At 43.6% G+C, this 27,262-nt stretch overlaps 1 protein-coding gene across 1 annotated transcript in view; it reads left to right on the top strand.

Moving 5' to 3' along the window:
* The window catches only part of LOXHD1 (lipoxygenase homology PLAT domains 1), a 281,541-nt gene that overhangs the window by 56,075 nt on the left and 198,204 nt on the right, over positions 1 to 27,262 (top strand). Inside the window, exon 8 of the mRNA XM_045021840.1 lies at positions 24,981 to 25,095. Coding sequence (XP_044877775.1) covers positions 24,981 to 25,095 — 115 coding nt within the window. The remainder of the gene's footprint in view (positions 1 to 24,980; positions 25,096 to 27,262) is intronic.

The following is a 27,262-nucleotide window of genomic DNA, read 5'->3' as shown; positions in this document are numbered from 1 at the left end:
CATTGAAATCATAAAAGAAATCAAATTCTGCCAAGCCTAGTTATAAGGTACAGACTATGGAGAATTAAACTTTCTTAGCATACAACAAAAAGGCACTCCTCAATACTGGCTTAGCATAAAACAAACAAGACTGGGCACAGTCTATGTTGCACCATCCTGCCTAGCTTGAGGTTATGCCGTTATTTGTTCTTTTTTCCCTTGAACCCACTGTAGCAGCATTTGTCCATGATAGCAACCAGAGTGGCACGTGCCCATGTCCGGTGCTAAACCAATCCATTTTTTTCCTTTGGGCTTGGCCAAGGTAGGTCATTACAAGGGCACCATAGAGCGAACAAAGCATTTTCATTTGCCTACTCTATTTAATTTGCTGAGTATTAATGTTAATTCAATTGGAAACATGTCACTGTAATCTAGGGAACAGAGTAATGGGATCCTGGAGTGGTTTGTGATGCTGTGTAGGACTCCATGTGGAGGGCATCTGTGCTGCTTTTCCTGGTCACTATTGTCATAATATCTGGACTGGTCAAAAAAAATCCATGTAAAATTGAGACCTCTCTTATCTGTAAATTGATCCTGACACCATGAATAATGGAGAGGAAATGCAGACCAGTAAGGTAAGGTAACTGGATGGGTCTCCTTTTTCACCTGTCTGTCTGTCTTGTGGTCACATGACCTTAGTATCAGTAAGTAATTTTTCATGAGGTTCCTGAAACTGCTTCAGGCAGTGAAGGGATAAAAGCATACGTTTTTTCCCTTCTAAGCTTGCATGCATGCTAAGGGCAAGCAAGAGTTTGACCATGTGGCCCTGCCTGACCTATTTTCCAAAGAACCATTTCCTTGATTGGCTAGTTCTGATACCATAAACCCAGATTGTTATGTGATTCTCATCGAGAGCCGAAGGGCTCTAAAAACAGAAAGTTCTCAACATGGACCAATGAATAAGTAATGTCACCGAAAAAGAAGAAAACCCCAAGGCAAGAAGAGACAGAAGAGGACGAAGAGGAAGGTGCATGGGTCAAAGAGGTGGAGGAGAGGCAGGAGACGTTAGCGGAGGAGGGAAGACCAATTGCTAATGAGATCAGTGGTTCAGGAAAGAAAAGCAAGCTTTCAACATACCAAAGTTTAGCTGGCAAGGAGGAAAGGGATGCAGATGCTGAGGAGTTAGAGGATCCCAGTCATAGATATAGGAGGAAAAAGAAACAAGGCATTAGGGAAATAAATCACAAAGGAACAAATTGGAAGGTAAAGGATCAAGGGAAGAGTGGCAGAGCTCCAGGAGAGGCGATAGTAGCGTGTGATATTAAATGCAGTAAGGAGGAGAACAATAATGACATGAAAGAGAAGATTAAGAAGAATAAAGCAACGGAGGAGGAAGATGAGGAAGAGGAAATCCATGACAAAAAGAAGAAAAAATCCTCCTCCACTGAGGCCTCTGAAAAGAAGAAATCAAAGTCCAAGGAGGCATTGGAAAACAGCGAGGTGAAGAAGAAGAAGAAGAAAGACAAGGGATATGAAAATGCCAGCGAAGATGAGGATGGGGATGCAAAAAAACAGAAGAAAAAGGCTAAAAAAGGCAAGGAAGAGGAGAAATTGGACAAGAAGAAGGGGAAAGGTGATAAGTCCAAGAAAGGAAAGAAAGAGTTGAGCTTCGCAGAGCTATATGAACAGGAGCTGCGGGACTATCACACTGATTCCACCAATGAAACAGAAGATGAGTACAACAAGAAAAAAGGTGAACGCGGTCCTCGCTAATCTTTCTCTTTGAGCTGGCTCTTGATGCTGCTTAGTTTGCAGCTTGGGTGGTTTTCTTTAGCTCTATGAATTCCTCTCTGGGCATCTTTCCTAACAGATGGAGTGCTTGTCATTCCTGCACGGGGAATTCTTAATTTTAAAAATGTAATATGGATTATTCACATGGAAGAGTCAATAAGCTAATGGTACGATGGTGTGTATGTGTGTTGGGTCTTCAGTTTATGGCCATTTCCTATATAATTCAAGGCTCCATGAAAAGTTTATTCTCCTAAATATAAAAATGTATTATTTGTATTATGACAGAGGCTTCAGGTGGGTATTGTGCTAGATGGTGTATATTCTTATAACAAAAAGATAATCCCTACCCCCAAAGAACTTCCAATCGAAGTATGTGGTGAGAGACAACAGGTGATTTCACCAAACAGGTGAGAGGGGAGCACAAAGTGACTGTGAGATGATTATGATTAGTGTAATGAGCAGCACTCACAGCTGTCCAGCCCTTGTAAGTAACCAAAAAGTCTAGAGAAAGATTTGCTGAACCTTTTAAAACATAATATTCATATGATAAAATATCCCTTGGTTTTATATAGCACTTGTCAGACATGACAAAACACTGCATTGGATACTGACGTTGCAGGTAATATACAATGGGTCAGTTCTTAAGTGCTCATCCATAGCTCCAATCCACCTCGGATGCTAGAACCTGTTTTATTTGAAGGGGAAATTGTTGGCCTGTGATGCTGGGGGTAGTCTCAAGCTCTTTTGGAAAGGAGCAATGGGATCTTTAACTTCCTCCTACGTGGTTTCCAGAAAAGACCTCAGTTTAGTGTTTCATCTGAAGGGTGGAGTCTCTCCAATCCCCCTAACACTGTGCTGAAGTGTTAATGTTGGATTTAAGCCCAATTCAATGAGTGGGATGTGAAACCACAAGCTTATGGCCGACAGGGAAGAGTGCTGCAAAGTGAGCAGTAATGACTCATGACACATCTCCAGCACCTTAAATGTTTCAGCAAGCAACTCTCAGTAAATTAGAGGGTGCTCACAGCTAGGGCAACCAGACCGCAACGGTGAAAAATTGGGACGGGGGTGCGGGGTAATAGGAGCCTAGATAAGAAAAAGACCCAAAAATTGGGACTGTCCCTAAAAAATCGGGACATCTGGTCACCCTACTCACAACTAAAGCAAGGTTATATATAGAGAGTGAAGAAATGGGAAAGGAACAGATAATGGACAACTGGGAGATGACACTTATCTATCCCAGCACCTGTGCAACTGATTGTCCTGGATATCGTACGCAAGTCACTGAACCTCTCTGCACTTCACTTTCTCCATTTGTTAATTAGGGATGCTCATACTTACTCCCTACGCTTGGAGATCCTCAGAACTGCATAAATTCAAAGTATCAATTATTATTTGAACCACATAGTGAGATGGGAATGGTGACTCATGGAACAGTGTTTTATGGCACTATTTGAAACAGAAAAGTGACTCTAGTTCTGATTCCGAGAAAAGTAAGTTTTTATATCCTGCGTTAGGAAATACACACTATTTATTTTGCATATACATCCTCCTTCAAATCACTGGTTTTTTTAATGTAACAGAGTAACAATAATTGTTATACTTTTCATATTTAGAGATTCAAAGATTTTTTTTTATGGCTCAAAATACCCTGGAGATCGTCTAGTCTGACCTCCTGCATAATGCAAGTAAAAAAAAAACCCCACCCTGTCATTCCTGCATCAAGCCCACTGGTTTGTGGCTGAAATAGACTGAAGATTCAGTCCTGAGACTCTTCCTTTCACAAGTGCTCTCAATGAGTTCAGTGGGGCTACTCATGTGAGTAAGAGTTCCAAGACTGAGCCCTTAATTAGTTCACTCAGGCAACTGGATTTAGTGAAATGTTAAATCTTTAACATAGTAAAACTGCTGGTGGTTCTGTATCATCACTGGAGGGTTGCCCTGGGAAAGGGACAGAAACAATAGAAAATACTGCATAAGTGAATATGTGAGCTCCATTTTGGTGAAGTCTTCCTTGAAGCACCTTTTAATAGTTCAGATTTGGCTTTATGATACCATCAGACCTTTGGTTTTATTTGGTTTGTGTTAAAGGGATCACAGAGGCCTTTCTGGCTGATCAAGGGTCTTCTGGGAAGTTTCCACTCTCCAAAAAGGCTGCTTCCCAGGTCTCTATCGAAATGTGTGTGTGAGAGAGACAGGGAAAAAGTGGGGGAAAACATGGAACTGGTACACATCTCCATTCTCTATTACTCCACGAGAGAAGGGTGGTTCCAGAGAAATTTGGCTTAATGTTCGCTTTAAAAGTGAATAATTTGTGCTCTTTAGCATCAACAGCATAAACAATAGGGAGCTGGCTGGCAGATACTAACTGCAGCTACATCCTCTAACCTACTTGAAACAATGATGAAATCCTATAATCCCTTTGATGCTTGATTTATGAAGAGTTTCATCCCTTTTTAGTGTCTCATGTGCTCTTGCTGCTACATTGCCTTTTTGTTCTAAGCGGGCAAGTTTCTTTTTCGCATGACTTAGTGAAATCTTCATTGCTGCTTTTTGATGGCATTAGCATTGACTGAAACGTGTGGTGTCCCCTTTGGGGGATTTCTAAGATTTGTTCAAACCCTCCTGTAGGGCTGGATTAACTCTCCTGTGGCCCGGGGCCATTAGATTTTGTGAGGCCCCTGTATACAAGTCTTTTTCCTAATTTAAAACAAACGGATCACAATTATGGCATCGAGGCTACTAATTAAACTTGCCTTTTAATTAACATAAATTCATTCTGTGGTTATGTGTCAGTCTTAAAACATGTAGAATATAGTTCATTTAGTTCCAAATACCGTACTTCTTCTTTTAGAACAGCTGTTAGATTAGTTTCTTTCTGGGAGGGAGTTTGGGTGGAGGAGAGGGCTCCAGGCTGCAGCAGAGTGTTTGGGTGCAGGAGGGGTCAGGGGTCCAAGTTCTAGGAGGGAGTCTGATACAGGAGGGGATTCTCACCTGGAGCAGGGGGTTGGGGTGTGGGAGGGGGTGTGAGGTGCGGGCTCCGACCAGGAAGCACTTACCACAGGCGGCTCCCAGCTGGTGGCGCGGCAGGGCCCAGAAGTGGCCAGCTGCTGGCACGTCTATGCGCGCCCCTGGGAGGGAGGGGGACAGCGTGTCTCTGTGCGCTGTCCGTGCCCGCAAGTGCCACCTCCGCAGCTCCCATTGGTCCGGCCAATGGGAGCTGTGGGGATGGGGATGGGGCAGCACACAAAGCTGCCCCCCGCCACCAGGGGCCTCAGAGATGCGCCAGCAGCCAGACGCTTCCAGGTGTGGCATGGGGCCATGACATGCAGGCAGCCGGCCTGAGCCCTGCTGTGCCAGGGCCCCCCTTAGCCTGGGGCCCTGGGCTGCAGCCCCTAAAGCCCCACGTTAATCCGGCCCTGCCCTCCTGTCCCTCCAGACTGCCGGGATGCTGGCTACCTTTGATGCTAGTGAACAGACAACGGTGCTGGATCTTAATTCATAGTGTGCAGGTTGCCTTCTTGTAAAAAGGAAGGGAGGTCGTGTAAATGTTTTATAAGCTGTGGATTGGTAGTGTCGCATCTGGTGACTTCTTGAGCTTTATTAGTAAGGGATTCCATCCCTTTGTTACATTTGACTGATGACTGAAGAACAAGGGGAATCCAATTCCAAGGGACAGGGAAACAAAAGGCATAAAGTGGCAGGGTGATGCTGTGCAGGAAGTTATAGCTGAAATCACTGCCATTTTTAACTGAATTGCGGCTATTGTCTCTTCCTGCAACCCCAATGTTAACTAAGTTTTTTACTTATTTATTAGCTACATTTTGCGAAGTTCTTTGTACAGAATATCTCTGATTGCCATTAATCCTGCATATGTGGTGGGATTACATAGGTGCCCATTGGAAGGCTTTACAGTAAATTGGGATAAATACATGGCAATACCATCACACATAATTTAAATTGATCAGTAGTGTGAAATTTTGAGAGCCTCTCTAAATATCCTGGAGTGAGCAGTGGTAGAAGGAATGGTGCTTTAAAATTAGTTGGCCGAATTCTGCTCGGTTACACACACAGGCATCCTCTCTGACTTCTGTAGAGTCCAGCCCAGGGAATCAGACCTGGGCATCCAGGTCCTGTAGCTATTGCAACCTGGACTGCCATGAGAGTCAGCTGGTTCTATGGAAACCGAGCAGTGTCCTAGAAGAGCCCAGCAGCCGCTGCAGAGCAGGAGGTGGCAACGAAGCTTTCTCTGAAGGTCAGCTGGGTACATAAAACCCAACCTTCTAAGGCAATTCCCTTCCTCCTCCACACCCTTCCCTAAGTACCCATACAGTACCTGCTATTGTCTGTTCTGGGGATGAGAGGCAGTGGCTTGACCATGCACCCTTAATGCTCACTCCTGGGTTCAGTTAGCTCCTTCAAAGGGCTCTGTGGGTGCTGCTGCCTGGCTGATCCCACCATCTTCCAGCTTCAGGGAGGCCACCAGCAAAGGACTATTGTCACCAAAGCTTATACATAGCTCTGGGTTGGCAGGGAGTAACAGGATTACCTGCCTCCTCTCCTGTCCCTTTCCCCCTAGTGTGCACATAGGACAGCAAACTAAACATACCCTCTGCAGCCAGCTGCTAGACTGAAAGAGACTTCAGCCCCAATGCCTCTCAGGACAGCAGGGGATCATGGGGAATCTGAAAGAGTGCATGCTTGCTGGAGAAACCTCCAGTGTTCCCTCACCTCTGCAGCAGGGAGTATAGGGTGCTGTCTGCCTCTGTGGGCACTGCAGCAGAGTGGCTGGTAGAGGCCAATGGCTTCAGCCTGTGTCTATGAACGTTCATGGGCCTGGCTTGATGGTTTGTGGGTAGGGCTGGAACTTGATCCCACCTTCATTTCAGGCAGTTCAGGGTCAAATACTTCATGCAGGCTACTTTGCTCTCCTTGCTGTGTTGCCTACAGTTCTGTTAACTCCCTCAGGAGTGTGCACTGATATCCACTGGATCCTTTCACCATCCTGCCCAGCATGTAATGGCACAAGGGTGAGCTTGGAGCCTGCTGGTTTCCTTTAGTCTACTGGATTTTCTAATTCAGTGCATGTTCAACAGCTGCCCAACCTGTTCTTCTTCTTTTTGCAGAGAAACGCATCATGAGCCTCCTGTTCTGTGGGTGGATTTCTGATGAAACTTCATTGATATTTTTGACAGCTAGTGCATCTCATTGGCATGCTTAACAGCATTCATGATTTTTCTCTCTAAGGAGCTGCCTGTAACTCATATTAAACATCCCTGTGATGTACATCTCATTTCAACAGAAAGGGCATTATGTAAATCTCCCTTGTACCCTAATGATAAGCCTCTTCTGTATCTATTGTGGTGTATAGGAATTGGGTCGTATCCCTTTAAATAATTTGTGAGCCTTCTAATGGCACTCACTATCTTCTGTGTTTCAGAAGCCCCCAGAACCCTGTATACAGTTGGCACCTCAGGCCACTCCCACAACCCCATCAACAAAAAGAGTTGACATGTATTAGATATGTATTACTAAAATGTTTTAGAGAAGCATTTTAGAAATGTTTCCTGGAGATCTTTAGTTGGAAGCTGCTGTAGAAATGCACATAATTATTAGGGCCCTGGATTTGGCATGATGAGTTCTTGGTGTAATGGTCTTGTAAGAAGGCGTGGCTAAATAAAGTGATCTGAAATGAACTCTTTTAAACAGTGGTCCCTTTACAGTCTCCAGAGCTGGCCAGTTACTGTGTGCGCTTTGCTCTAGGGGAATGCAAATTCTTCAACAGGACAGCCAAGAGAGAAATTCATTGAGAAATCTTATCCAGCCATCTGGAGAAGGGACTCTCAAAAACTTTTCCTTGGTATGGACCAGAGCTTAACAGAGAGATTTACTTATAAGCACCTCACCTCACATTTGTGTGATCAGGTGTCTTTCCTTTAGCAACTACAGAAATTCCATACATGGAAAAAAACATTAGCAAAGTGATCAGTGTATTTTTAGCCTTCTTAAGGTAATTTAGCAGCTGGAATCAGAGGACAGCAAGTAACATGTAACCAACTAGCTCTCCAAGTACCATATAAATGTCAGATACCTGTGTGACAGACATGTGATGAGCTGCTTTGATGATGCACCGTTAGCCTCCTCACCTGCTTTCTGTCCACTGATCTAAACAAAATGCAGTTAGTGAGTCACCTTAGTAAAAAGTTTGGGAACCTCTTGAAGGTCCTGAGATCAGGGCCGGCGCTTCCACTAGGCACCCTAGGCGGTCGCCTAGGGCGGCAGGATTTGCAGGGCAGCATTTTGCCGCCCTCGGCGGAAATTCGGCGGCGGGGGGTCCTTCCGCTCCATGCCTTTGGCGGAAATTCAGCGGCGGGTCCTGGAGCAAGTGAAGGACCCACTGCCGAAGTGCTCTGAAGACGCAGAGCGGAAGGACCCCCCGCCACTGAATGCTCAGAAGAGGAGCGCTGTCACCTAGGGTGGCAAAAACCCTGGAGCCGCTTCTGCCTGAGATACAAACATGACATTATTACATATGAGAAGACTGTTTTTACATATAATTTTAGGGTTTCACTAAGTAGACACACTTATCTAGGAACGGTGTTAAGGCACAACAGTAGTCAGTTATGTACCAGTCCAGCACAGCACGTTAAGCACAAGTAGTTCAGCATGTGCTCAAGTGATATGATGAATCAGCGCCCTACATCGTAGGGAAGAAAAATTCCCTACACCCCAGAAATTAACAGGTGAAATTTTGTGGTCTGTGTTATGTAGGAGGTCAGACTAGATGATCACAATTGTCCCTTTTGACCTTAACATCTATGAATTTATAACAGCATTACCATTAGTGTAGTATTGATTTGTAGTATAGGAAATGATAATCTTAGTAAGGACAAGTACAATTAACTAAAACTTATAGAACAAACATTTCTGAGGTTAGCCAGTTTGAGAGTTTAGAACCTGATCCTGCAAAGATTTACTCAGGAGCTTAATTTTCCATACTCTGAATATTCCCACTGATTTCAGTGGGACTACTCACAGTGAGTACGGTGTATAACTGTTTGCAGGACCATGACCTTAAGCATTTTTTTAATCCACAAAAATATCCAAATCCAATATTCAGAAAAAAATATTTTAAAAGTGTACTCATGACACATTCATGCCCCATTTAAACTGGCCTAGCCCAGATGGCAGACACAAAATACACATAAAAATACAGCGGTAGTAGCAAGGCTGCCATACAAATTCTATAGCTGTCCTGCCGGGGAATTCTGGCTGACATCTGGGTAAAACTAAATGAAGAAGACAGGCCAGATTTTTAAAATGTCACCTCCCTTCTCAAACCTGAAATATTTGGTCACAAATAATTGCAGGTACAGTTTTTTTGTCCACCATTGTGAGTGCATTAGGATGTTGCCAAAAATAATTGGGAGAGCAAAAGGAGAAGTCCAGCAAGACTGAATTGAAAATCAGGTGTTAAATGTACAGTTTAGTGTATGTTCACATTTCTCTTTTCCAGAAGAGAGTGTCTCTTTGGCTGTAATTCAGTGTCATTCAATGGAATTCACCTTGGATATCCCCTGGAGGGAAGGAGACATTTAAAGGGGTCAGGACTAGAGATAGATTACACAATCATAACCATTTTTTTAATTCATCGAAATTTGGTCTGGTTGTTGTTTTTTTAAGTTCATGAAACATCAATGTAACTTCTGCATTTTCAGAAAATTTAAAAGATTTCCAATGAAATTTCACTGGGATTATTTTTTACTATCTCATTTTTCACAATGTGATGAGTAGCTGCTTTTGCTCAAACATATATTATAAGCTATTTGGGGCCAGGACTGTCTTCTTTTTTTTTTTGTACAGCACCTAGCACAATGAGGTGTTGGTCCAGGGCTGGGGCGCCTAGACACTTTGATAATACAAACAATACATAAAATCCAACAGTTCCACTAAAGCAACATAGACCTGATGTGTTAAGAACTACTCTGGAAGACAGGCGGGCATGAGTTCCATTCCCATCTCCGCTACTTACTAATATTTTGCAAATCTTCTCTCTAGGTTTCTATAAGGTTGTCCATCATTGTAGTCTCTGAGCACCTTCATTGTGAATATTATTCAGTTAAGATGTAAGTAATAGTAATTGCTCCCATTTAGTGGATAGAAAATCTGGACTGTAGCCTAGTAGAATAAGCACAGAGCTGGACAAACTGGGTTTTTATTCTAGTTCTGATGTGGATTCTTGTGCAGCCTTGGAGAGGGCTATTAATTTCTCCTAGCCCCAGGAAAAGCAGAGATTCACAGTGGAGTTGGTGTGATTCAAATGTGTAACAGCATAAACAACATTGCTCTAATTTATGATTTAGCTTCATCTGTCAAGCATTATGGGTGCGATTGGGACACAGGTTCCAGATACATTCACAACATGTCTTCCGTCCAATTAGGTTTTTGTCTTTGTGGCATTATTGCTGCTGTTAGCAACGTTTGTTTATTGTTGTCAGCCTTCAGGTGAAGTCTTTCTCCAGGCGTTGTTGGTCTGAGGGCCTTATGCCGTCAGTTTCTTTTCCCTTCAGAATGAGAGAGGCTGGACTCTGGCAGGTGGTGCATTCCATTCCTGCTGGAGGGTGCAGTTCCATTCAGCCCTGGCAGTGCTGACAGGAAATGTCAAGCAGATTAGTCCTTGCTAACATGGTTCCAGGGCCTTCAACTGCTGTGCCTGCTGGCATGTCCAAAGAGATTTTGCAGCATGAGATTGATTGACACCACTATCATAATCACCTGTAAGGTGATATTGATATAAAAACAGGTTGCATACAAATAATTATAGAAAAAAGGAGGTTACTTTGCTAATTAATTCACTTGCACGGTGTGACTTCATGGGCAGATATTACAGGCCAGTGACTCAACATTTCTGTCATCTTTTGTGTGATAATCAGATTCTGTCAAGTCTTTCCCATGCTTCACTCTTCTCCACTCTTTCAAATTCAGATCCAAATGTATTTTGCAGTATTACTGTGGCATGATCACTTCATTTTGTAGACGTTTATATCATGATATTACTTACCTAGCTACCCTACCTTTCTCTTGCTGCTGCGAGGATTAATTAGATGATGTTTAGAAAGACTGAGGAAAGGTTAGGGATCACACTTTACATTGTTTCCATTTATAAATCGATTATAAAAGGGTTAATTAGTGATTAGTAGCCGTTTTTAATAAATGGTTAATCAATCGCTAAAGATTGTTACAGAGTCAGATTGCTTATCATGTCTTATAATCATCTAGAATATCTTCTAGTTGTGTTTATAATATATAAAAAACTCATTTCTAACATTCTTATGACATCTATCAATCATTTATTAACCTGTTATAAACCATTTATACATGAAACATTAATTTAAAGTGTGACTAGATAGGGAATCAATTCATGTTTGCAAAAAATACCAAGGTGCAATAAAGTACTGTTACTGTCGTATTTTTAATCTTTATTATAGGTTGCACAGGTAGCGAAGCCTATTGTTAGGTTTCCTGACAGGTTCCATTATAAGACCCTGTTTTCAGAGGCTTATAACTTTGCTAAACTTTATCTGTTTGGACAGAAATATTCTTGCCACTCAGATTCAGACTGAATATTTTTGAAAACTGTCAGAAAAAATAATTCAGCTGTTTCTCAGAAAAGGGATAGGGGAATATATATTGTTTTGCCCATGTTAAAAATCTTTACAACTTTTTCATGGAGAAGCTCTAGCACCCCCCTGGTTTGGAAAAGAGGAAATTTGGCTGGGAGTTTGGGGGGGCATAGGCGCCAACTCTGCTTCAGGGCTGGAGCACCCACGGGGAAAAAAATAGTGGGTGCTGAGCACTCACCGGCAGCCCCCTATCAGCTTCCCCGCAACCCCCAGTGCATCCCGCCTGCCGGCGGGCCCCGCAAATCAGTGCCTCCCCACGCCTCCTGCCCAATCAGCTGTTTCCTCTTCTGAAAATGCCTTAGCTCTTCCTCACTTAAGGGGTCAGTATGCCTGTTCTGTGGCATGATTCCCTGTTCTAGGAGAATGGAGAATGAAGATCCTAGACTGACTACCCTGACTTTCAGAAGCAGCAGAACTTCTGGTAGGAGTGGAATTTAGAAGGTGTGCAGAGGAGAGTCAGCCAAATAAAATTGACTGGCTGCCCCAAAGGCTTGAAGCTGAACACTCAAACAGCCAAATGTTGGGTGCCTCACACATGCTTGGAAGAAGCTGCTTGCAGATGGATTGTTGTGGGGCACGGGGTTGTACTGGCACAGGTTTTGGCGGCTCACTGTTGCTGATAAAAGTCAACATCACACTTTATACAGACTGCGTTGCAGAGCTGATTGCACCTTTCCCACTGGACAGCCATTTCTAAAGCTGCGGTCTGGACACACGATACACATACAGCCCCACGCCCTGTCAGGCACTTTGCTGTACTTGGCAGATATTGAAAGAAGTGGACCAGTTTTCTCCTGCAGCAGGCCAAGCCAAATACCTTTGCCCCAAGGCATGGCATTTTCCTGCAGTGGATTTTCAACTCAAATAATAAATATGTCAGTTTCTAAGCTAATTCAACTTTGTTGTTTCAACAAAACACCAAGATGTTTGTGTTCTGGCTGTGCTAAGGCGTCGGCACTTTTTACTCAAAGTGAGAGTACCAGATGAATCAATATTGGCCTCTTGCAGTGCAGCATAAAGAAACTTTGACTTTGCAATGGCTGATCAAGCAAACAAACTCCAAACTGTAACTGTCCTTGCCTGCAGGAAGATACAGGATTCTGCTTTGGGTTCGTTTTTCAGTAGTATACAATGTTTCAGGGCTCAGGACAAGGTATCTGTACTGGTGCTAAATGGGACGCAGAATAAAACAATCCTGTCTAGTCTGTGTCGAGATGTCTCACAGAATCCATTGAGACATTATTAATTTTGAATTTCTTTATATGGTGCTTGAACAGAACAAATGGATAGCAGAGTGCAATTGGTCCAGAGATTCATGAAGAAAAAACTCCCTCTAGCTTTGAATAATTAATTTGGAACCCACAAGAGGATTCAAATGCTGCTTTTGCTAGTTCCTATAAAGAACCCGCAATCTTTTATGAATACATAGGTAAAATCTGTTCTCCGTAACACCAAAGTGAATCCACTGAAGTCAAAGATTGACACCAGAGTAAATGAGTAAATGATTTGGCTCATTTTGCATATGGCACTGATATTTCTGCTCAAGATTAAGGCACCAGTGACATGATGAAAACCCCAATGATTTCTGAGGGCCTAATCTATAGCCCATAAGATAGATGTGGATAATGGAATCCTGGTGAAATGCTGTGTTTTGTGAATCTTCAACTAATATGTGCAGTTCTCTTTAGTGTACAGTGCTGGCTCCATAATTTGTTGCCAATGCATTTAGGTACATTTAGGGGAGGCTCCAGGCCCCAGCACACCAAGCGTGTGTTTGGGGCGGCATGCCGTGGGGGGCGCTCTGCTGGTCGCCGGGAGGGCGGCAGGCAGGCTGCCTTCGGTGGCATGCCTGCGGAGGGTCCACTGGTCCCGGTGGAGCCGTGGGACCAGCGGACCCTCCGCAGGCACGCCTGCGGGAGGTCCACTGGAGCTGCAGGACTGGCGACTGGCAGAGCGCCCCCCGCAGCACGCCGCCGTGCTTGGGGCGGTGAAATGTCTAGAGCCGCCCCGGGTACATTTCTGAGACTCTTCTCATGTGCTGAAAGTTAAGCACATGGTTAAATGCTTTGCTAGAATGGGGTCAGAATTATCAGCACCTTCCAGGAGTCAGCCCTAAGTGAATATTTACAATATTCAAGGAATTCTCTATTTGAAATATAGGAAAGTGTAAGAGACTTCAGCTACTGACATAAACCTATTCATCTTTGATAAAACTGGCAAGTTTTACTGCAGGGGTGTGAATAGAAGTGTGCACCAAAGTGCTGCACTGTAACTGTCCTGTGTGGATGCTGTGGGCATGTAAACTAGGAACCTTTTATTTCATTAGTGTAATCCCGATTGAAGAGGACTATATTAATGTCAACTAGGAACCTTTTAGTTTGCGTCCGCAGAGTCCACACTGGGTGGTCACAGCACAGCACTCTGGTGCACACTGCTGTTCACATCCCTGAAGTCCGAACTGTGGGGCAGTGTAGACATACCCTTAGGCTGTGTTTATACAGCAAAGGAAAACCCACGTCTGGCCCATGCCAGTTGACTTGGGCTCACGGGGCTTGGATTGTGGGGCTGTTTCACTGCTGTGTAGACTTCTGGATTCGGGCTGCAGCCCGAGCTCTGGGACCCTCGCACCCTGCAGAGTCCTAGATCCCAGTCTCTAGCCTGCGCCTGGAAGTCTACACAGCAATGAAACAGCCCTGCAGCCCAAGCCCTGCAAACGTGAGTTGGCTGTCACTGACCAGCCATGGGTTTTTCTTTGCTGTGTAGAAATACCCTAAGCATTTGTGCAAATAAGCCTCTAGAGTTAGGGCTAGGGTCTGCAGGCCTCTCAGAAGAAGACTGTTATGGGGAGGGATTTAAAGGAGGAGATGGTGGGTACGTTCATGACAGACCAGATCAGATCAGGGAGAAGCATCAATGAGAAGGAGCATGCATGCCATGATATTTGTTCATTTTCCCTTCTGGTGAAGTATAGAATTGGCATCACCCACAGCTACCTCCTGAGCACATGTATGCTATGCTTTTGCAGATCAGGTTAGTTCTTTTGTATAGTTTCTTTTCCTGGCTGGCTGTCCATGCTCATCCAGGTAGGTTAACTGCTTATTTCAGCCACTCATCTCTAGGCAAAACTAGCTCTGGTCAGTAGTGACCAAAACCATCCAATGGCTGTTCATTAACCTATGGGACATAAATTGGTTGTCTTAGTTCAATCTGAGTCCTAAAACCACCCTCCCACTTGATGCTAACTGGTACCAGTGTTGGCAATGTCAGCAGAGACTGGAGACATGAACTGACTATGCAGTCACCCTGGAGATGTTCCCTCCAGGCTAGTGCTGTGGAAGCTCTACCTGCTGTTGGCTAGAGGACTTCAGTCTCCAGGAGTCTCAAGCTGGCATCTTTCAGAAACATTACGATTGTATCACCAACAGCTCTGGAAATAGGTGTTTCCTCCTGTCTGATGCCTGAAAATGGCTGGGTTAATAATAACTGCCCTCTTCGTGCAGGATTAGTAACAGGGTGCAAGTTGTATCAGTAACACCACAGTGTATCTGTATAAATTGATCTTGAACTTTCTACATCCCACTCCTAAAATGAATCCGTTTTGGATGCTAATCTTTGGCAAAGTAGTATGTGTATATTGTTTCCCTTAATTGTGTACTGTTCTTCACATCAGAGACTGCGTGCTCATAAGAAGCCATAGCATGCCTGCAGTATACTGCAAAACAGTGGGATTCATTCCCCTTCGCCTATGTTATACCCATTAATATTTTGTATGCCTTGAAGACTGGCCATCCAGTTCTGTCAATAAGAGATGAAGTATCTGTGTCAAGACTTTCATCAGCATTTCTTAAGATATATCAATAGTCAGCTTAATCATGGTCTCAGCTGGGGATTCAATATCCACCAGATGAGACAGAGTTTGAACCAGGCTTCACTTGCTATTATTAAAGCACTCAGTAATTGATGTGATAATTGGAACAGGATAGTCTGCACTAGTGACTGCTGTGCAAGCCTGTTGGGGAGATGGACATTGCCTTTGTCTGACTCTCGTTGAGAGAGACATGAGATCTGAGCACAAGACTGGGAGCCAGGTATTCCTGAGTTTAATAATGGAGATCATGCTGACTCCCTGACAAGTTACATAGGGCTGGTTTTACTATTCTACGGTCAACTGCAAAATTTTCAGTGCCCCCTGCCCCCTCTGTGCCTCATCTTGCTCACTAGTAAAATTCTGTACCAAATGGAGCATTGTTGGTATTAATTTGTAAGAGTTTGAAAAGTTCTTTAAAGACAAAAAGCATGAACTCCATGTAGGAGGGAATTAGAGGAATAGGTATTAAATTCAAGTATTTAACCTGAGTCTTTTTTCTAGGACCTAATCTACCTCTTCAGAGCTGTAGCCCTGATGTAGCAAAATTGAGATCTCTAAACCAAATTCCACCTTTGGATGTAAGTGTGGCTTCTGCAGAATTCTGATTTCAAGGTTTTCAGCTAATTCAACTGTATTGCCTCAGGTAGTAAAGTACAGGATGTTTACCTTTGGATTCACGAGGGCTAGGTACATTCTCTTAAAGCCGGAATAGCCAATTTACTCAAGAGCACTTATGCCACATGTAGCCACATACATCTGTGGAGAGTGAGTGCAAAGTGGATGTAAAAGGCTAGCCCATGAGAATTGTAGCCCTTTCCACCACTTCCTCATTTGCCACAGTTCTACACGTGATACAAGGCAGTGGTGAATCAGGCCTATTGATTTTTGCAATGGTTCAAATATATAAAAAAATAAAAAATAATAGAGACAAGGTCTGAACCAAACCTGGACCCAAAGATCTCTGAACTTTGAGGCAGTTTAGCTCCAGATCCAAGTTTTACAGAAATGGAACTATCCTCTTCTTGAGCACAATGGATTCTGCTCTGACTCTGTGTCCAAGGGAGTCAGATAGCATTAGACTCTAGTCTCAAGAGAAGCGATGTGTCTCTGTTTTCATGATGATGTCTTCATGATGTGGAAGCCTTGTAACATTGTTTACTTAGGCAGCTGAGTGTACTGGCTGTAGTGCAAGAGCTGGGGATGGCAATAGTCTCTCACTTCCTGCAGTACATTGTGGAATTGTCTAAGCATCTTATTAAATGACCTTCTGATGTTGCAAATTCTGCCTGGCTCCCATTTCCCTCTGTCACCATTTTGTCCCTCTGTGGAATGTTAATTTTAATTGGTACTTAACACTATTTTTAATAATAGCACATGTTCCCCCAGCAGAATTCATTGCATCTGTTTGTGTCCTCCATGCTTAAATTCTTTCCCTTCATAACTGTGGATATGTGCACTGCCAAGAAACCAACCCTGCTCTACTATGTGAATAAATTGTGTTCTTTGTCTTGCGCATGTAACACACATCCATACGTATTCACAAAGTTGTGCTTCCATGCACCGGCACGACTCCCATTGCAGGAGATATAGAAGAATAGAAGTCACACTTTTTTTTTGCTACTAGTTTGTTCTTTTATTTTTCTTTGATGTCTTATGGTCTAGTATCTAGGAAGTCTTGGAAGTGAAGGGAAATCAACCTAGACTATCTATTCCACAGCGGTCACCCTCCGCCATTGTGTAGTATGCCAATGATGTCCATAAGTGGAGATAAAATGCACAGCAATCCCATTCAGGGACACAAAAGACGCGGGTGCTTAATGAGGGAGACGTAGACAAGTATAACTTATATTGTCTGCAACATACAATTTGTAACAGCTCCTAATACTTCACTAGTCATGAAATAACTCACTAAAGAACTGCTGAAATTTTGACAGAATATATGCTTGTTCTTGATGTAGCACTGGTAGCTTAAGGGTGTAATTTGTTGCTGCAGCTGATTTAAAAGCTATTCATTGTCCTTCCATAGGCCTATTTCTCAAATAACTGGGGAAGTGACTTTTCGTCAGTACGCTCACATGGCCACCTAGAATGAAAAACAAGGATGGACACAAAGGTAAATGGCATCACCTTTGAAAAAGCGAGAGACCAGATGTTGCCTGGTTTCTGCACGGGAAGGGGAGTCTTCAGGCAGGGGTCCTTTACAGTCCCCTGTCTGAACCCTCACACCCTGCATGTCAGCTGGATACAATGACAGGGTCAGCTCTTGGGCTGCAAGCCATGCCAAAGGGAGTGAGGAAGGACAGAGAGTGAGGCTATGTCTACACTACAGATCTTACAGCAGCACAGCTGCAGCTGCACCGCTGTACAGTCTCCCGTGTAGCTGCTCTGTGCCGACTAAACCACCCCCAATGAGTGGCGGTAGCTATGTCAGCGGGAGAGCATCTCCCCCCAACATAGCGCTGTCCACACCGGCACTTCTGTCAGTGTAACTTTTATGTCGGTCTGGGGTTGTTTGTTTCACACACCCCTGACTGACAAAAGTTTTACCCATAGGCGCCGACTCCGTGGGTGCTCCAGGGCTCCCTCCTGCCAGTGGTCCTGATCAGCGCCTCCTCCTCCCTCCCAAGGCTTCCCACCTGCCATGGATTAGCTGTTCTGTGGCGTGCAGGAGGTGCTGGAGGAGGAAGGTATGAGGGTGGAGCACGCTCAGGGGAAGGGGTGGAACGGGGCAGGAAGGGGCGGGGGCAGAGTGGGGGCAGGAACAGGCAAGGTGGAGGTGGGGCCTTTGGGGAAGTGATGGAGTGGAGGCTGGGACTGGGGCAGGAGCTGGGGGGAGCCCCCCGGCACATTCGAAAGTCAGCACCTACGTTTTACTGATAAAAGTGTTAGCGTAGACATGACCTGACTTTCCCTCTGCACCAGCCCGCATGCTGTCTAGGCAGACAGAGGGGAACATGCTATGCCGTCCTTGGGGAGCATGCCCTAGGATTGCTCATATCGCACACCTGGGAGCACCAGCAGAATAATCCCTCCTGCAGCTCCCACTGGACTGATGTGGCTCAGAACTACCCCAAAATTGGATTTATGGCTAAAAGCCACAATGGAGCCCCAGCTGAGTTTGGATCCAATGGCTTTTATGTTTGGCTACAGCTGAGAACAAGGTGGTGAAGCTTGGGAGAGATGGGGTGCACACTTTTTTCAGAGGTGACTTTAAACTACCCATCTATATTCCCGCCCTCCCCCGCCATCCAGTCCTGAGCTCCCAACACCACCAGAAGCCAGCGTGAGCCTATTCTGCCTGGCTGAGCTGGCTGTATGGCCGCTTGGCTCCAGTGCAGTAGTACCAAGCGGCGCATAGAGTAGCAGAGGCAATATCATTAATTTTCCTTCTTTTAACAGTTTTTCTGCAATCGGAGTGGCAGTTGGCGCGGTTGCTATGTGGTACATGCCCACACAGTATCCTGTACAGGCTGAAATATCATTCTCTGCCCCAACAAATACGCACTTTTCTGCCTCCAAACAACTCTCTGGATTAGAAAGTCATGCTCCTTTTAAAAAAAAACAACCCAAATCAAAATGTCCCTCTATATAAATAAAAAATCAGGCAGTGAATGGCCCTCTATATAATATGAGAACTCTGATTAAAGCTGCTAAAAGGTAACCATGATTTCTGATGATTCAAACAGATTTTTAATTATGAGGCAGAAGGTATGTCTACACTAGAGATTTAAATCAAAACTTAACTTACTCCTGCCATGAAATTGACAAGACAGCTAACAGCTGATGTAAGTAAGGCAGTGTCTATACTGACACCGCCTCGCCCTAACTACACCGACATAAGCCCTACACCTCTCGTGGAGGTCGAGTTATGATGTTGGTGTAGTAGGGCACTTACATCAGACGTAAGCTGCCTTACCTCGACCTAACTGTGTAGTGTAGACCAGACCTCACTTGGGAGAGTTCTTGTTTGATTGTTGGCCTCCCGGCCTGTGCCCCAGCATGTGGAGTGCTGCTGTTGGCTCACATTGTTAAACCTCTCAGCAAGGGTCTGCTTGCAGCTTTTATCACTGTAGAACAGGGAGCGGTGGTTAGCAGTTAGAATGGGCACTAGGAACCAGGACTCTGGGTTCTGCTCACAGCTAGCTCACTGACTCAACGTGGGACTGAGGCAAAACTCATACCAGGGGTTCTCAAACTGGGGGTCGGGACCTCTCAGGTGGTCACAAGGTTATTACATGGGCGGGTCATGAGCTGTCAGCCTCCACCCCAAACCCTGCTTTGCCTCCAGCATTTATAATGGTGTTAATTAAAAATACTTTTTTATATATTTTATATGAGGGGGGTCGCACTCAGAGGGTTGCTGTGTGAAAGGGGTCACCAGTACAGAAGTTTGAGAACCACTGGCTTATACATTCTAGGCTTCCATTTACCACTTTATGAAATGGGGATGATAGCACTCAACCAGTCTGAAAAGAGTGTTGTGAGACATAATTAATTCATCTTTGTAATTAGCTAATGTTTATAAAGCATTTGGAAGATCTTAAATACTACTGAATGTAAGTGCTAAATATTTAAAGTGCTTTGAGATCATTGGAGGAAAGGACCTATGCATTATTATAAGTTATTTTCTGAGGGAATTTTGTTTTTTCTAAAATAGAGCTAATACAAAATTGAGAACCATAAAATAGTCAGTGGTGAATTACCAGGGGAAGGAGAAGGGAATTTATATGTTTATTTCCATTGGCTGGAAATGTGACTAAAGGTTCTGACCATTAGCAACATACCAATCTTTCACAGCTTGTATCCATGACCCACAAGGACCTACAAGCTGGCGGAAGCTGAAAGTGAAACATTGCTTTGTGGAGGCAAAAAATTGGTTTGCATGCTGTGGGTTTCCTATTCATGGTATGTGGTTAATACAAAACCTTGTTTTCCTTTGAGCACATGCATAAGGCACCTCACCCAAGGAATTCTCAAACTTTAGTAGAGCACTAACCAGGTTTTAATAGACTGTCATGTGGCCCATTCCCTGTCCTATCTGTGGACATGCCAGATCACTGTGGTGGCTATAGCAATTGCTTTCATTGAAAGATGATACTAGGAAAGTATTTGGGTATTTCTAGCTGATTTTGAAATCAATGGAGCAGCTGTAAATAAGGAAGGGAAGCCAGCACCATGTGACCAGCCAGTCTCCAGTAAAGTCCTTGTAGACCGCAGTTTGGGAGCATCTGATCTAGACCATTTCAGTGTTGTCTGTATAGCAGAGTTTGCTGGCCATCAGGACTTGGTGTAAACTAGCTCAGTTTTCTTTCCAGACAAATATTTTCTAGACTTTTAGGCTAAAACTCTGAATGAGTTTCTTCCCTGCTGGTGTTTTGAGATGGGTGATAGTGGATGACTGTTATTACTGCTCAGTGTCAACAGTATTGGTGAATGCTTTGTTTCTTTTTTATGTGTGTATGTCTGCAGCCACAGAAATGTGCAATAATAGAATATGTAATAATTATTACATATCCAGACAAAATTGACATTCTCACAGTGTTAAGATGGGACTGCTGAGTTTAAAGGTCGAAAGTTCAGCCTTAACTCCACCGCTTTGTGCCTAGAAATATAGTTGATATCAAAGATATCTAATATTCATAGACCTGAAGGTCAGAAAGGACCATTAAATCACCTAGCCTGCCATGTATAACAGAGGCCTCATCTACACTAAAAAGCTAGGTTGAAGAAAGCCACCTTAAGCTGACCTGTTAATGTATGTGTCTACACTACCAGGTTCTTTACGCTGACCTAAGTCACCTCTAATGTCGACGTCCGTAATCCACCTCTGCGATAGGTATAGCGCTTAGTTCAATTTTCGTGGGTCGCCTGCGAGGTAGTGCAGATGCAGCGTTGTGTAATTTGACTTAATTGGCCTCCAGGTGGTGTCCCACAATGCTCATCTTCGACCCCTCTGGAGATCATTCTCAACTCTGCTGCACTGCAGCCAGGTACACAGGAAACAGCTCCTCCCCTGCTAAAGCCCTGGGAACTTTTGATTTCCCATTTCCTGTTTGATCGGCATTGGAAGCATGCCAGCTTGAGCACAGCTGATTATGGAGACTACACACCCCAAACATGCGCCAGCTTGGTCTGCACAGAAGGTGGTGGATGTGACGTTGCACTCCATGTGATTTTATGAAAATATGCTAATGAGCATGAATGTAATGTAACTGGAATATGCATCATGCAAAAGGTCTCTTGTAAGGTATCATTACAAAGCTTATAATCTACTGAGTGTGTTCATCCTATTTGTATGAATGTATCATTCTTGTATCTGAAACTAGGACTATAAAATATAACTCCAAGGTCCTATTGTAGTTATGCAAAGCTGGGCCATTAATGGTGGTTTAGAATCTTGATGACTCGCATCAACAAGGAGAATTGACTGTAGATGGCTCTGTTTACTTGCAAGCCTTCCTGTGAGTCAGGTCAGGAAGAATGAAGGTTGGGGGTGTCGCAGGACATGTGACCATGTCACCTGGTACTGGAATCCATCTTAAACCTGGGGATTTTCCATTTAGAAGGACGGGTGGAGACCTAAAGAGACAAAAGATTCCCGCCTTGTGCCAAAACTATATAAGGAAATGGAACAGAACAAAACGGGCTGCACTCATGAGAAATCCCCTAGCTACAACCTGAGCTGGAGCTAACAAGAACTGTACCAGGGAAAGGATTGGGCCCAGATTAGGAAGGAGTCTAGTTGGTGAAAGAAGTTTATTGGAGCATCTCTGAGAGTGAGATTTACCTACATTCAGTTTCCTACTGTATTAGGCTTAGACTTGCGTATTTTTGTTTTATTTTGCTTGGTAACTTATTTTGTTCTGTCTGCTATTACTTGGAACCACTTAAATCTCCTTTTTATATTTAATAAAATCACTTTTACTTACTAATTAACCCAGAGTAAGTAAGTAATTCCTGGCGGAGCAAATAGCTGTGCATATCTCTCTGTGTTAAAGAGGATGAACAATTTATGCGTTTGCGCTGTATACGCTTTATATGGAGTAAAACAGATTTATTTGGGGTATGGATCCCATTGGGAACTGGGTATCTAGGTGCTAGAGATAGGAACACTTTCTAAGCCATAATCAGTTAAGTCTGCAGCTTTTGGGGGACGTGGTTCAGACCTGGGTTGGTGTTTGCAGCAGGCTAGCGTGTCTGACTCAACAAGACAGGGTTCTGAAGTCCCAAGCTGGCAGGGAAAACAGGCTCAGAGGTAGTCTCAGCACATCAGGTGGCCAATGGGGTCTGTGTGACCCACCCGTCCCAAAGGATCTCATCACTGTGTGGGGAGAAGAGTCCGATCCAGCAGAAGAAATGCTGACATCTATGCAAAGATCGCTCGTGGAATGGGGGAGAAGGTCTACATGAGGGACACACAGCAGTGCCGTGTGAAAATAAAAGAACTTCGCCAAGCGTACCAGAAGCCAAGGGAGGCGAACAATTGTTCTGGTGCTGAACCCCACACATGTCGGTTCTACAATGAGCTGCATGCACTTATCGGGCGTTATCCTACCAGCACCCTCACAAGCAACATGGACACCTCACAGGTGTGTGAGTCTAGGGACAACAAGGAGGACGATATGGTGGATGAGGAAGAGGAGATGGAGGAGAATGGGAAACAGGTGAGCGGTGGATCCATTCTCCCAGAGAGCCAGGAAATATTTTTAACCCTGAAGCCCGGGGGGGGCGCGGTCACAGGACATCACGGTGGCCAACTATGATGCCAGGGAAGGCACCTCTGGTGAGTATACAGTTACAATCAAAGTCCAGTTAAACTTTAGCGGGCACACACATTTGGTGGTATTGCATGTTTACTGTGAAGAAAAAGTGAGGTGCTGTGGTTCTCTGCTTACATTTTGTAGTGTAGACAAGCCCAGAGGCCATAGAATTTCATCCAGTTACCCCTGCATTGAGCCCACTAACTATTGTTTTACTAAAGCATCTCTTTCAGAAAGGCATCCAGTCTTGATCTGAAATCTGCTAGAGATGAAGAATCCAGTTCCAATGGTTAATCATCCTCACTGTTAAAAATTTGTCTTATTGAACTTGTTTGGCTTGAACTTCCATCTGTTAGTTCTTGTTATGCATTTCTCTGCTTGGTTAAATAGCCTTTTAATACACCCTTCATTTTCTCCCCATGATGGTACATATACACCATAATCAAGTTCTCTTCATCTTCTTTTCGATAAACTAAACAGAATGAGCTCCTTAAGTCTCTCACTATAAGGCTTTTTTTTCCCTGCCTTCAGATCATTTTTGTGGCTCTTCTCTGCACCTTCTCCAATTTTGTAACATTGTTTTTAAAATGTGGATACAAGAATTGGATGCAGCATTCCAGTATCAGTCTCAGCAATGCTGTAAAGAGGTAAAATCACCTCTCAATTCCTACTCACTACTCCCCTGTTTACACATCCAAGCATCACACTAGCCCTTTTGGTCACAGCAGTGCTCTGGGAACTCCTGAATTGTATGTCCTCTATAACTGCTAAGCACTTTTCAGAGTTGCTGATTTCCAGGATACAGTTCTTTTTTCCCCTGTAGGTATGAGCTGTATTTTTTGTTACTAGATGCATTTGCTTGTATTTAAACTCATTTTCTTTGAATGGGTCCAGCTTACCAAATGACCCAGATCATTCTGTATGGCCACCCTGTCTTCACCATTCTTTAACATTTACACTTCAGTGAGATCTAGAAAATAAGTCAAATTTGAACTTTCTAGCTTTATTCGTTTCTCAGTTAGCCTTATGCAAATATCTCATTGGAACAAATAGGAAGAGGACATTGCTTTGACACATGCATAAATCAAAAATAGTTCAACCAATTTTGCTCAAACATTAATTACAAATTTACCTTTGGGCTTAGACCAAGTATGGAAGACTTCAGCCATGAAGGAGTTTGTCTGAGGATGTTACGAGCAGTTGGAAAAGTGGCAGTAGAAGGAATTTATAACTCAACCTAGTGGATGCTTTTTTTTAACTTGACATGATATATAATATGGCAAAGGTTTTCAAACATGGCTACTTAAGATTAGGCTCCTAAATCCAAGGATCTAAGGGTGGAATTTGTAAAGCACCTAAGTGACTTAGAAGTACACCTCTACCTCGATATAACGCTGTCCTCGGGAGCCAAAAAATCTTACCACATTATAGGTGAAACCGCGTTATATCGAACTTGCTTTGATCCACCGGAGCACACAGCCCCCCCCCCAGAGCGCTGCTTTACCACGTTATATCCGAATTCGTGTTATATCAGGTGGTGTTATATCGAGGTAGAGGTGTATAAGTCCCTTCACTTAGGTATTTTTGAAAATCCGAGGAGTCTAATTTTAGGTACCTATTTTTTTTAAAAAAACCTTGTTATATAAATAACATACATTAAAAATATGTACACGCATGCATGGATATGCACACAGAGGCTTATTTTGTTTGAATTAACTCTGTCCTGCCCAATTCCAATCTGAGTAAATTTCATCTGTCTACATAAATATCCACAACAATTTTAGTTGGGTAAATTCTAACCTGTAGTGTTAAGCAGTGATGTGTTCCACCCCACAGATGGATACGTTTCAGTAGTGGGTGAAGTGATCTGTGAGTAATTTTTCTTTTCTTCTCCAACAGTTTATGAGGTGGTGACTGTGACAGGAGATGTACGAGGAGCAGGAACTGACGCCAATGTCTTTGTTACTCTCTTTGGAGAATTTGGGATCACACCGAAGACTCATCTTACCAGCAAGTGAGTATTAGAGAGAATAGTATAACCCTAAGGGCCACTCTGCATTCAATAATTTGTATTGCTTTTGTTGAAACATAATAATATTTTGCTGATAGATGCAGATGGAACATAGCCTAAATATATGCAGATTTTGTAAGGAAAATGCAGATTCATACTATTGGATATTTCTCACTCCAATACCCTACAAACCCTCATGTGTAAAGATGTTCTGCAGACCATACTTTGTAAGGTCCAACCCTGCAATTTGCTGAACACTCTCATTTCCCAGGAAGTTAGATTGGAGTGGAGAGCACTCATTGCCTTGCAGGTCTGGGCCCTGTATGCCTTGAGTGCCTACATCTCTTTCACGGACAGTTCTGTACATCTGCCATGGTAACACCTGTAGGGTTCTTGGTACATCCTGACTTCTTCATCACAGTGTTGAAATGAAAGGTCAATATTTTCTCACCTGGGTGCCTAAAGTTAGGCTCTTGACTCCATATATAGTCACTTGTGTATGTAGCCTGTTTTTCATAACTGTTGACCACCCACAACTTCCAGAGAAATCATCGGAAGCTGCATGTGCTCAGCACCCAGGGCAGAAAACGTTGACCTGTGCTGTTGAAAGTTATGGTCCTGAACATTTGTATGGGGCATGGAATGTAAAGGGTTAATGCCCTGGCCTACAGATAAAGGCCAGCTGTCTGGAACCAGTGCAAATAAGAGTTAGTGGATGAGGAAAATATGGGCCAGACCTTCCTCTAGTGTAAATCCATTGATTTTGATGGAGCTGTGCCAGTGGCCACCAGCTGAATGTGTAGATCTGCACATAAAGGAGATGTTTCAGAACACTGTGAATTTTTAAAAAAACAACCCATTTCTGCTTTATGGGCCTGACACTAGGCTGTGGAAGGTTGGAACTCATTATTGGAAAGAGCTAAGAACAGTCAGGGAAACCACTGCAGGGGTCTTCACCGACATGATTAACTTGCAGTTAAAAAACAGCATGTAGCTTTCCTTATGGCACAGCAGACTTGTGAGACTAGAGTTTTATTTGAAATATGGCTGGCTTTCCCGGGTCCTGTTCATAATATCCTTTTTTCGCCCACTGGCTCTCTTTCACAGAGGAGAGAGCCATCCAATGTAATGGGCACTTCACCGATACCCCATAGGCTCCTGAGAAAGTTCTTTGACTAATTTGGGTTTTATTACATAAGCATCTGAGGGCAGGGTTTGAAATTTGTGTCACTAATGTAGACATGTACAGTTCTGTGCACATGGTTGCATGTGCAAAATTGCTCCCACCCATGGAGAGTCTATTTTTTGAAAAACTATTCTACAAATTCTTCTTATTAGTAGCAGTATTTATTATTTGTATTACTCAGTCTCTCAAACTAAGAATGAGAGTCCTTTGTGTGAGGCTTTGTACAAGTGTGATGGCTGCCATCTTGGCCAGCACAAGGGGCTGAACCAGGAATATCCAAGGTAATAGCATGAGCTGCTACAGTTTGAGCTAAGGACCCAGAGCCCTCTAACTTATCCAGTAACAGACTCGTATCATTCCTGGATTGACTCAGACAAGAATCTGTAACATACTCTCACCAGTGGGTTACACAAGTGCAGTGACAGTCCTTGCCCCAGAGAGCTTACACGCTGAATAGATAACACAAATAGTAGGGGAAATTGAGGCACGGGCTGTTGAAGTGACTTACCCAAGGTCACACAGTGGCTGAGCTGCAAACAGAACCCAGAATTCCTGCCTTCCAATCTAGCGCCTTATTCACTAGATCATATTTTTTTAAAGCTAACTATAGAAAGGAGGGATATCTCAGTGGTTTGAGCATTAGCCTGCTAAACCTGGGGTTGTGAGTTCAATCCTTAAGAAGGCCATTTAGGGAAGTGAGGTAGAATTCTGGCGGGGGATGGGACTTGCTGAGGTCCCTTGTGATTCTATGATAATTTTGATTTTAAAACCCAAGAGAAACCACGCTGTTTGCCCCTTTTGAAAATTATTGACTCTGAAGAGAGAAAATATTTTTGATTTTTTGAGCATTTGGAGTTCACAGTGCTCCAGCTGAGATTCCACTCAGTCCGATTGCTTGACAGGGCTATGCTTTACCTGGATCTAATCAGACTAACATGTGCTGATAACAAAATTGTCTGCAATATTAAAATATTATTGCTCAAT

Source organism: Mauremys mutica, chromosome 6 (assembly GCF_020497125.1).
Source record: "Mauremys mutica isolate MM-2020 ecotype Southern chromosome 6, ASM2049712v1, whole genome shotgun sequence".
In the NCBI taxonomy this organism is placed as follows: Eukaryota; Metazoa; Chordata; order Testudines; family Geoemydidae; genus Mauremys; species Mauremys mutica.
Note: the sequence above shows the minus strand (reverse complement) of the source record. Positions and strands in the feature narration are given on the sequence as shown.